We start from the raw sequence: 11,534 nt of genomic DNA, 5'->3' as shown, positions 1-11,534 counted from the left end.
CACCATCACTGTTGATGAATGGAACTGACGCATACTGCCATTTATCACTTCACTGTTGATGAATGGAACTGACACATACTGCCATTTATCACCATCACTGTTGATGAATGGAGCTGACACATACTGCCATTTATCACCATCAAAGTTGATGAATGGACCTGACACATACTGCCATTTATCACCATCACTGTCAATGAATGGAGCTTACACATACTGCCATTTATCACCATCACTGTTGATGAATGGAGCTGACACATACTGCCATTTATCACCATCACTGTTGATGAATGGAACTGACATATATTGCCATTTATCACCATCACTGTTGATGAATGGAACTGACACATACTGCCATTTATCACCATCACTGTTGATGAATGGAGCTGACACATATTACCATTTATCACATACATTGATGCCAAATGGAACTGACACATACTGCCATTTATCACCATCACTGTTGATGAATGGAACTGACACATACTGCCATTTATCACCATCACTGTTGATGAATGGAACTGACACATACTGCCATTTATCACCATCACTGTTGATGAATGGAACTGACACATACTGCCATTTATCACCATCACTGTTGATGAATGGAACTGACACATATTACCATTTATCACATACATTGATGCCAAATGGAAATGATGCCTATTGCCATTTATCACATTCACTGTTGCCGGATGGAAATGGCACATCACATTGGCAAACTATCACATTCACTGTTGCTGAATGAAACTGGCACTGCCATTTACCACTTTCAATTTTGCTGAATGGAACTTTCTAAAATGTGTATAAAGTTGAATAGTTTGTATGACCTCTCATGACAAAACAATTCCATCTCCAGTGCATCTTCTTGACTGCCAACACAAGCATAATTATTGTGCTTTGTCATTGCACATAAAGAGTGGTGCTATGAGTGTGAAAATAAATACAAGTGACCCAATTCACTTTACATTTTTTCAACAATACAGATTTCTTAACTAAACCTCAGGCAAGTAAAACAAGCATTTTTATAAATATTGTAACATGAGACTGTCCTTTGCTTGTAATGCTACTGTATAGTCTACCAGACATTATGATTAATACTTATATATGGAAAAAGTGATGCAATATAAATTTTCAGTAAATTTTGAAAAATTCTAAAGTTATTTGTGCATAATGATGCAATTTGTTTGGTACTATTTTATTCCATTTGTACAACTTGTGATAAAGTTATAAAGTTATGGATATTTCCCCATCAATGATAAACCAATTTTCCTACCTGCATGTGATGACAACAGTTTTTTCACCATCCCAGGATGGGTTGTCAGCCATGACTCTTGCTTGGGTGGTTATATCCTGTGGAGACAGCTGGGGCAGTTCATTAGGCTGGGTGTGGATCCATCCTAGTGGTTCCATTTCCTGTAAATATAATTGGTTTAGTAAAACTCTGATGGCTCAAACCATGTTTACTTGAACACCTGGGACAGTTTAACTATTGTGTAGGTTGCAAGAGAATCAATGAAGTACATGAACCTTGTTCACACAAACTATGTATTGCTCTCAGAAACATTACAGTTTGAGCTAATCAGGTTCTGCTTTTGAAACTGTATCTTCTGCATGTTTTCAGATGGCAAAAAAATAATTATTTTCTGTTCTAAAAGACATATCATTTTGGCGTCCAATACAAATGAACAAGAAATCAAACCACAAGCAACCAAACCCATATATGTTATCAGACCATCTCTTGATGTAAGCACACTTTACATGTACATTAATGAACAAAAACTGATATAACTTGCCCAATTTCATGTAGTTACAATCCACAAAAAATGCAAGCATATTTCAAGTCAACTTCATATGTGAAGCATAAGAATCAGCCAAGGTTTAATCCTTACCATTATTAACCACCCATGAAAATCAACATCAATATATCGCAAAATGGCCAGAGAACTTGGTATTAAATAAAAACAAAATGAAAATAGATATGATAGGGCAGATCTTGAAACAATTTCCAAGCAGTTAAAACACCAGTTATTTCAGTAGCTGCTGGGAGAGCAGAAGATCAGTGCAATGTATTACTAACAGAACCGATAAACCAATTATGGTGTCAAAAACCAAAATGTCAGCAGACATAAAAGAAAACATGGTAAATATTACACTCAAATAGTTTCAGGTGAAAAGAAACACAACTATATTGCTGGTGGGGACTGGGAGTTTACTAGCATGTCAGAATGGAGTCCTAGGATTAATGCAGTTTGGGAATATAAAGGGAATTAATTTAAACTAGTAGTCAGTCTGAAAATGGGAAAATAAACATTTTTTTAAAATGGTAACTGGACCACTATTTGTCTGCGTAACTGTCCTTAGAATTTCCACTGGGTGAAAACAGTCGTTTCAGAAAAATTAACTAACACATAGCTATCCAACAGCTTAAATGGGACAAAATTAACAATACCTTTCACTCATTTAAAAGAATGACTGGAAGTTAATTTTCCATGAAGCATATCTTTAAATAAAACATTTGTATGGTCCTTGTCTTATAATAGCTGAACATGTTCTGTGATAGGTAGATAAAATGGTATGTGACAAATTAAGATAATTTTAATGTTTTGAAATTCATTTAAATTTGAACATCACTTTATGAAAGGCAATATTCTGTGCATGCTTAACATTAAATCAAATACTACACAAGTATGATATGATTGATTCAACAAAGGATGATTGATAGAACCGGAGGAAGGACACAGGAAGGATCTAAGGATGTAACTGGGGGAAGGACACAGGAAGGATCTGAGAATGTAACTGGGGGAAGGACACAGGAAGGATCTAAGGATGTAACTGGGGGAAGGACACAGGAAGGATCTAAGGATGTAACTGGGGGAAGGACACAGGAAGGATCTAAGGATGTAACTGGGGGAAGGACACAGGAAGGATCTAAGGATGTAACTGGAGGAAGGACACAGGAAGGATCTAAGGATGTAACTGGAGGAAGGACACAGGAAGGATCTAAGAATGTAACTGGAGGAAGGACACAGGAAGGATCTAAGGATTAACTGGGGAAAGGACACAGGAAGGATCTAAGAATGTAACTGGAGGAAGGACATAGAAGGATATAAGGATGTAACTGGAGGAAGGACACAGGAAGGATCTAAGAATGTAACTGGAGGAAGAACACATGAAGAATCTAAGGATGTAACTGGGGGAAGGACACAGGAAGGATCTAAGGATGTAACTGGAGGAAGGACACAAGAAGGATCTAAGGATTTAACTGGGGGAAGGACACAGGAAGGATCTAAGGATGTAACTGGACACAGGAAGGATCTAAAGATGTAACTGGGGAAAGGACACAGGATGGATATAAGGATGTAACTGGGGGAAGGACACAGGAAGGATCTAAGGATGTAACTGGGGGAAGGACACAGGAAGGATCTAAGGATGTAACTGGGGGAAGAACACAGGAAGGATCTAAGGATGTAACTGGAGGAAGGACACAAGAAGTATCTAAGGATGTAACTGGCAGAAGGACACAGGAAGGATCTAAGGATGTAACTGGAGGAAGGACACAAAAAGGATCTAAGGATGTAACTGGGGGAGGACACAGGAAGGATCTAAGGATGTAACTAGACACAGGAAGGATCTAAGGATGTAACTGGACACAGGAAGGATCTAAGGATGTAACTGGACACAGGAAGGATCTAAGGATGTAACTGGACACAGGAAGGATCTAAGGATGTAACTGGACACAGGAAGGATCTAAGAATGTAAACGTGTACAGACCTTCAGATACTCATGCTCCGGCAGATGACCAGGAAGGTGAACAGTCTGATGGGTGCCCCACTGTGGCGGCATCACAATACAACGAATCTCCTTTACTTGAGGGTTGTCAGGAGGGCTAACACCATACAAGTAGCCAGCAATCTATAAAAGAAGTGCTAATAATCACTACATTGTTACTTGCAAAATTTTAATTCAATGGGAAAGAAATTTCTAACGAAATAAGTCAACCACATCAATCAAAATTATTCTGTACAGACTAATTCATGATCTTGATTATGATAGGTAGATTTTTGCCAAGGTAAATTTTCCAACGAACAGTACTTGCAGATTTAATTAGAACAGTGTTTGTGGAGGAACTCTTAGTTGTTATAATCTGCAAAACCAAGAAAATTTATTCTCATGACAATATATGAATTCATAGTGGTGCCTGAAAATGACCTTCTATGATAAAAAACATAATCTACAAGTAAAAGTACATACCTGAGCTCTCAGATCTGAGATTATGATAAACTTCTTCAGGATGTTCTTTGGCAAGATGTAGGTGTATCCTGTCTCCTTGATATCATCAGATGACACATAAATATGATTTGTACGAAGATGGAGATTTGTTGCAGATATAGCTCTGACTCGCCATTCTGTCTTTGATGCATATGTCTGTGTCTCGTAATTACTGGTGGTGGATGTGATGATTTCGTCTCCATGTTTGTTGACAGTTTTAGTCGTAGTGGCGGTAAGCTGAGACTGTTCCTTTGTCTGCTTTTCAATCTCAGCAATCTGCTGACGCTGGGCTGAGGGTGCAGAAATTTCCATACCAAGGATGATATCTCGAATTTCTGATTGGGTGAGGGAAGCAACGTTCACGCTGAAGAAAACAAAAACTAAATTTGACTGCACAACTTTAAATGAATCATTAAAATGGTCTCGTTTTCGATTTTACATGTTAAAATCAACAGAATATTCACTGCTGAAAAGATTGCTTGCCCTAATAGTATTTTCTTAATTAAAACCTATCCTTTACATTGAAAATATATACCAATGTCAAGGTAGATGGCCGATAGTTGTCTGCATGAATGGACACATACTTATTCAAAAGCTCATGAGCCGGATTATGTTATAATCCATATTTCTATCTAGCCAAATGTTACATAAAATATTTCTATGCAAGAAATCATGATGGAGATTATTACTTCTTATAAACATAAACAAACAATGCCACATAACCAAAATGATAACTCAAGCTCAATATTAAACAATATTTCTTGAAATAAGCAATTTATTTCTCTCAACTCACTTGTTTTTCTTGCCATAGTCAGCCAGAATGAGATCTTTCAGCTGAACTTCAATTTTCATCCACTCTTCATCAGACAGCGTTGGCCAAATGTGGTGAGGCTCGGTGATTGTGGTCTTGTCAGGCTTTAGGACTATCTTGGTCCTGTCATTATTCACATGCAGGGCACGCAGGATCAGGATCAGACGGGAGAAGGCCTACAAAGATGGATGAAATGCTGAGATACAAATTTATTCAAAGTATAATTTGCTGCAGGCATACCATTGTTACAAAGTATCACTTGCCCTGCAGGCATACTCTTGTTACCTATGTTCTTGACATATATATATCCATACAACATAATCTAACAAGTGATCGCCAATGTCAACCAGGGCTCCAACTATGTCTAATATATTGAACGCAGAATGGCTATGGACTTAAAAATAAAGCTGCCATTCCCATACATTTGGTCGCCAAATTACGCTATGCAAAATGTAGATTAAAATATCAGCACTGATTCTTAAAGAGGTCACATGAGATGTGTCCTCCATTGTAGTTTTTTTAATAGTATGTTTATAGTTTTACTGACAAGTAAATTGTACGCAAAAATATAAGCCCCTTTGATTGACATCAATGAGCTTAAGCCTTTTTATAAAAGAAATTTGTCGCCAGCTGCTGACTGTTCTGCAAAATTACTTGCCAATTAGAACTTCGGGTTTCGAGTAATTTACTCACACCTTGGAGCCGTGTTGATAGACAATGTAATCCAATTTTAGCAACTTTTTGACAGGGTCCAGTACAAAACTTTGTGAATGTCCTTGAATTGTATGTCAGTGATATCTATAACATACTAAGACACCTATTGTGATGAAACCCAGACTCTCATGCTTTTGTACATTTATATGCACACATGTCAACATATCTTTTTTCTGGTTAATTTTACTGCTATATAGTTTATTCATTCAGCACAAGTTGAAACTAATGCAAGACCTGGATCTGAGATTCCAAACTATCCTTGGTTTGAAAAATTAAAATACATCACAAGTCTTATTAAGGTAGAAATTAATGGTTAAAATTTCTAAAGTTCTCATGTATGATTAAGACATAAGGCTTTTCAGCTGCAGAGAACTCAATATTCTATAGATAATGCACAACAACATTTCTTTGAGATCAATACACAAATCTTGTATAACTGTTCTAAAGTCAAAACATCTGAACATTTATAAAAGTAAACTGTCTCTTGCCCTCTACATACAACAGATAAACTAACAACAGTTGGGCAAGAATTGTGAATCAGACAAATACTGGGATAAAAATCTACATCTGATACAGGTACACTTTCTGGAGGTACCATTAACTGGGACTGAGTGAACAAAATTCGAACTTAAATATCAATCTGTTGTTGGTCATTTGTTAACATGTCTAACTTTACTAGCATTTTAGCAGATAACAATGAACAGAGCTTTAGTGCAACTTGCCATCTTGTTGCTTCTGATTTCCAACCTTTTGTGGCACATCAAATCAAGACATTCTTTTTTGTCTGTCAAGACTGATATGTTTTACATCCCGAATGCAAACTACAACCGTAACGCTACCTGTGATAGCTAGAATGTACACTCCTATCATGGATTTCACCATCATAAACACAAGCCATTAATTAAACATCGGTTTAGCATCCAACAATCTAACTGGATGAAATAAAGTCAGACGAATCAAATTCCTTAATTCTGGGCTAATAATTCAGGACATGTCGGTGAAATATGGGGGATGGTGTACAATAAAGCACTACTTACTGTGTAGGAGGAGATAGTCTTCAGCCAGTCATCGTACAGGTTAAACAGGACCATTTGAGGCTCTGTAGCCTTAAGGATCAAATCTCCAAACTTCTCAACCTGAATTATTAATATATTAAACAGTAGTTAATGTCAGTACAAGACAGGCATTTTGCTCCAGGTTTGGTATTCTGTAAAGTAATATATCAGTTTACTTGATATTAAAGGTAACTTGTACCAAATCAGACAAGTCCTTCAACAATTGATATTATGGATGGTGTTACAAGTTTTGATGTTCATATCACTTGTATTCTGGGATGAAATAAACGTCAAAATTTAATTAAATATTGTTCAATGAATATGGTTTGATTGGCATCATGGTAACTGCTACTTCTGTAAAAAGTTGATGCAAAATTTTAAGGCAATACTGTTTGTAAACTTATTGTTATAAGATGAATCTTTCCAGAGTAAAAAATTATGTTTAACTTATAGAGATCCATTTAACACTGTTTTAGCAGTTCTTTAATATTTCAGCAGATCATGAATTTCAAATATTTTTTTCTTCAGATATTTGATTCAGCACCTTACCTTAAGACAGGCCTGGAAAGGCAGCTGGAGTTCACTCCCCTTGATCACAATATTTGGGAAATCCAGCAAGTGTACCTGATATAAATACAAAGAAAATGTTTTTGTCATTACTTCTGTAAAAGCACCTATTCTATTTCTGGTTGATGTGCTTTAAGAAGAGTTGTCTTATTTCAAAAGATGCTTATCATATCTGGACATCTGATTTCTCCAGTGAAACTGAAATTATGAGCAATATTATATTATGGCTGTTCCATTTAAACATACATGTTACCCAGGGACGACAGTTTAAAAAAAATATATGCCAGGGTACTTTGATTTCCCAGGAATAAGAAAATTCTAAGTTGCATCTATGGGTGAGTATGCCACTTTAAAAGTGCATTCCCTGGGTCCCATGTATGTTTTAATGGAACAGCCATTAAATAAACATCTGAATGGTCTGGACAATTACTCTCTAGCAAAGTGCTCGAAAATTCAATAGTGTCGATATTCTTAATAAATGACCTTTGACCTCTGCAAGGTAAAGACCATGAAAATATTAAACAGCAGCATTAAACTGATGGCTGAGTAAAAAGGTCCAACTTCCCTGACTAAAACCATTTCAGCTGAAAATTTCTTGAAACTTAAACTGCACAACATCGTGAACTCACCTCAAGTGGATCCAACATGCCCTTCCTGGTAACGATGATCTGCTTAGGCTGTTCTTCCACTGGCAACGATCGAATCAAAGCAGCTACTTCCTCGGCAGTCTTCCATTTAGCCAGCTGCAGGGAGAAAACAAATTATTTAAAATTAAACCACTCACTAAATGCAACCAGTGATGATTTTTTAAAATAAAAATATGGGTTTCAACTGTGCTACAACTACGCATATTGTAAAACCCCAATATAAATACTACATACTGTTATTTAATCTTTTTGTACCCCAAATGCCTGGTAACAACTGCAGGTGACAACTGTTCCTGAACTGAGATGCCATACAAAAATGTGGGAGGGAAGTCAAGACTGGTTACCAGTTTTGTTAGGTAAAATTTCAGTTTGAAGACTAAATGAGACTTGTTTACTTGTCATAAGCTGCCAATGTAATCATTACAATTCCTATTAAGATGAACCATTCTGTCTTTAAAGGAGTAGTAATCATAGACATGGTACTGTTCATTTGTGGTGACAATCTGCACAATGCTGAGGTCATAGTGAGAGCCCTTCCCACCTGCTTTCACTATAATACAATTAGTCTGGAATTATCTGACTGTGGAGTTACAATACTCTATGACCCACGTGAAGTTTTTTCTTTTGCTCTTATGAATTTATTTGCTTTTTTCTGGAAGAGTCAATTCTAAAATTATTGTCAAGATCTGTATTCTTTGTTCCTTTCTGATGTTAATATTATTAAAATCAGCACACAAAGCCAAACATGCCATGGTCAGAGATCATTAGTTCACTTTACCACATCTGTTACATCCATTTGTTTATTGAGTTAATCCATTTATTATTTGTTTTGGGTGACTTGGCTTTTGTATTTTGACTGTGAATATATTTACTAAGTCTACGTTATTGTTATCTTTGCAGTTCAGATGCCATAGCCCAAATAAACTACATCTGAAGTTCAAATAAAAAATGTTTACGATTAATTTCAAGTGCTACATAAAATCAATTTGTTAAAAATTATGAAGGCATATAATGTTTGAACAAAAACTTTGAATAAAGAACCAAATCGATGTACAGTAATTACAAGTATTTTTCCTTCTTAAACCAGTTGAATTTAAACCTTGAAAATTAGCTCTCCTGCACATACATGCTATGAGAGACTGCTTAATTGGTCACTTTTTCTTGGCATGAGGGTGTTTTCTCAAGATAGGTTTTAAGAACAACATCAGGAAGTGTCTACTTTTGATGGTATCATGCAGCTGAAATGTTATTTTATTCGGTACTGAAACAAATTAAATTTTATGGTTTGCACTAAATCACCATTTCAATAATCCTAAGTTTAACAAATCAGCTAGCAAGCTTTATCACATACCCATGTTGGCCGAGCTCAAGACTTGAATCAATGCTGACATAGGCGAGATGTCAGTGATCCATAAAGGCAAGCACCTTAGACCACTCAGCTACGAAGGGTCCCAAACAAACTATCAGAGCATTAACTTTAACATTTATCCATTTGCAACAAACTGTAATTTAAAAAAAATATTTTCCAAAAATTCATTAATCTGAATTTTATTTTTCTTTCCGATATAAACTTGGATATCATAAAATTCAAACTCTTCCTTTCCCCTGCTAGGAAAAACATTTCAGAAGACTTTTTAACCTGAGTAAAAAATCTTGTGATGTTAAAGGTACACCAGCACAAAATAATTCTGTCAATTCCTTGACATTACTTTGACCAGAATGCAAATCAATGATATGAAAGCATATAAGTACCTGTCCCAAACGCTTCTGTCCTGCCCAAACTGAAGTGTGAATGATCTTCAGGAAGAGCTGCCCAGTCCTTGGGTTGAAGATGAAAATAGCTCCATTTATGGGTTTGGTTGTCAGATTACCTTCAAAGGTCTGGAAACATTTAAAAGGTGTAAATTACCATTAATTTCATGATCATGTTTACATTGTAATTGCATAAATCTTTAAATCTTCTGAACTTGTACACAAAGAAAGTACTAAAGGATTTGTGTCAATTACTGCTGTAAAAGATATCTTTAAATACACTGGGAGTTGGGAGAGTGAGACAAATGGATGGAAATATATTTAAGCTAAAGGACATCTTGTAAATACAGATATATAAAAATATAGAAAACATTGGTCTGTTGCAATAATTTTAATTTGCAATGACCTATGATAAAATTTCATCCAGTTGTCTTAGCTTATATCATACTTTTCTATCTTCAAGCACTCCCATACCTTGTGGATTGTAACTCTGTACACATTGGTGTCATCAACAAACCAGATGATCTGGTTAGAAAAGAGCTCTCCATAGTTCTGGGAGCTCAGGTAAGGCTCTGTTGGCTCTGAAGAGTACAACTGTAGACCTTTACGTATTCGTTCACGCAACACATACAGGGCAGGGTTGGCCTTCATAATCTTAGCCATCGCTTGTTGGATCAGTGGTTTACAACCAGGGAACCAGTTACCATATGCACTGTTGAAACAAATGGAAATATATAAAAATAAGTATAAAACAACAACTGAAAAAATATCTGTAAAACTGAATTAAAAATATGTTCACTGCTGCACAAGATCTAACACATAAATGTATGAACAGGAAAAATCATTTGCAAGCTTTACATTTGATTTCACTATTTACCTGTAACCTGAGAGGAAAAAGTTGTGATAATTTATATAACCATGACAATATATAAGATGGGAAAAAACAATTCTTTCTGAATGTGCATCTAATTCATTTTAGTCCAAAAGATAACTGAAACCTTAGTAATAAAAAGATACCAGCTTCTTTTATGTTAATAACCAAAGCTCTGATTAGCCAATATTTATGTAAAACAAATATGCATAAAGAGTCAGTGGATTCTTAAACTGAATTTATTGTATTACCTAATTAAAAATACAAATAAAGGATAAGAATTAGCTTTTATAAGCATCTACAATTCGCATCAATATAAGTAACTTCAGATGAGGAAACAATAAGTAGGACCAACAGAAATTCTGACAAAAACAAATGCAGTAAAACTTGCTGTAGTAAATAGCAGTTACCTCTCTACTTAAACTAGATACTCATGTGCCATGGTTAAGACTGACCTGAAAATAAATGTCACCTGCATGATGAGGTCCAATAAAACATCTCCCTATCTTGATCAGTACTTGTCACATTACCTGTGCAGATTATAGGCAAGGTCCAGTGCTATCAGTGCCCCAGTGGGTGATGGGTAGATACTCATGTTGTCTGTGGTGTAGTCCAGGAACTTTGCCCTAGCATAACGTTCAATGTCATGGGAGTCATAGTCTCCCCATCTGAGCTGGATGTCTAACCAGTACTTCTGGGTGGTGGCATTGTCCATCACATCCCTGCAGGAGAGGACACAATATAAATGTTGACTGAATTTTTGTATACCAAGTATTTTATTGATATGAATATAATATATGAATTTATTCATATCTATAATCAAGAAAAAGAATGCCTGTGTACAAAAC

The 11,534-nt window shown here is 35.9% G+C and overlaps 1 protein-coding gene across 2 annotated transcripts in view; it reads right to left on the bottom strand.

Moving 5' to 3' along the window:
• LOC149775650 (pre-mRNA-processing-splicing factor 8) overlaps window positions 1-11,534 on the bottom strand; it is an 86,220-nt gene that overhangs the window by 4,476 nt on the left and 70,210 nt on the right. For both annotated transcript variants that reach the window (XM_089944062.1, XM_089944063.1), the window contains exons 34-43: window positions 11,217-11,408; window positions 10,290-10,527; window positions 9,816-9,944; window positions 8,046-8,159; window positions 7,399-7,473; window positions 6,832-6,930; window positions 5,063-5,256; window positions 4,252-4,633; window positions 3,772-3,912; window positions 1,274-1,413 (exon numbers count right to left, since the gene is read on the bottom strand). In XM_089944062.1, the coding sequence (XP_089800188.1) occupies window positions 1,274-1,413; window positions 3,772-3,912; window positions 4,252-4,633; window positions 5,063-5,256; window positions 6,832-6,930; window positions 7,399-7,473; window positions 8,046-8,159; window positions 9,816-9,944; window positions 10,290-10,527; window positions 11,217-11,408 (1,704 nt within the window). The remainder of the gene's footprint in view (window positions 1-1,273; window positions 1,414-3,771; window positions 3,913-4,251; window positions 4,634-5,062; window positions 5,257-6,831; window positions 6,931-7,398; window positions 7,474-8,045; window positions 8,160-9,815; window positions 9,945-10,289; window positions 10,528-11,216; window positions 11,409-11,534) is intronic.

The sequence above is a fragment of the Sinohyriopsis cumingii genome, chromosome 19 (assembly GCF_028554795.1).
Source record: "Sinohyriopsis cumingii isolate HCF-2022 chromosome 19, ASM2855479v2, whole genome shotgun sequence".
NCBI lineage: Eukaryota > Metazoa > Mollusca > Bivalvia > Unionida > Unionidae > Sinohyriopsis > Sinohyriopsis cumingii.
This window is presented reverse-complemented; position numbering and strand designations above follow the sequence as displayed.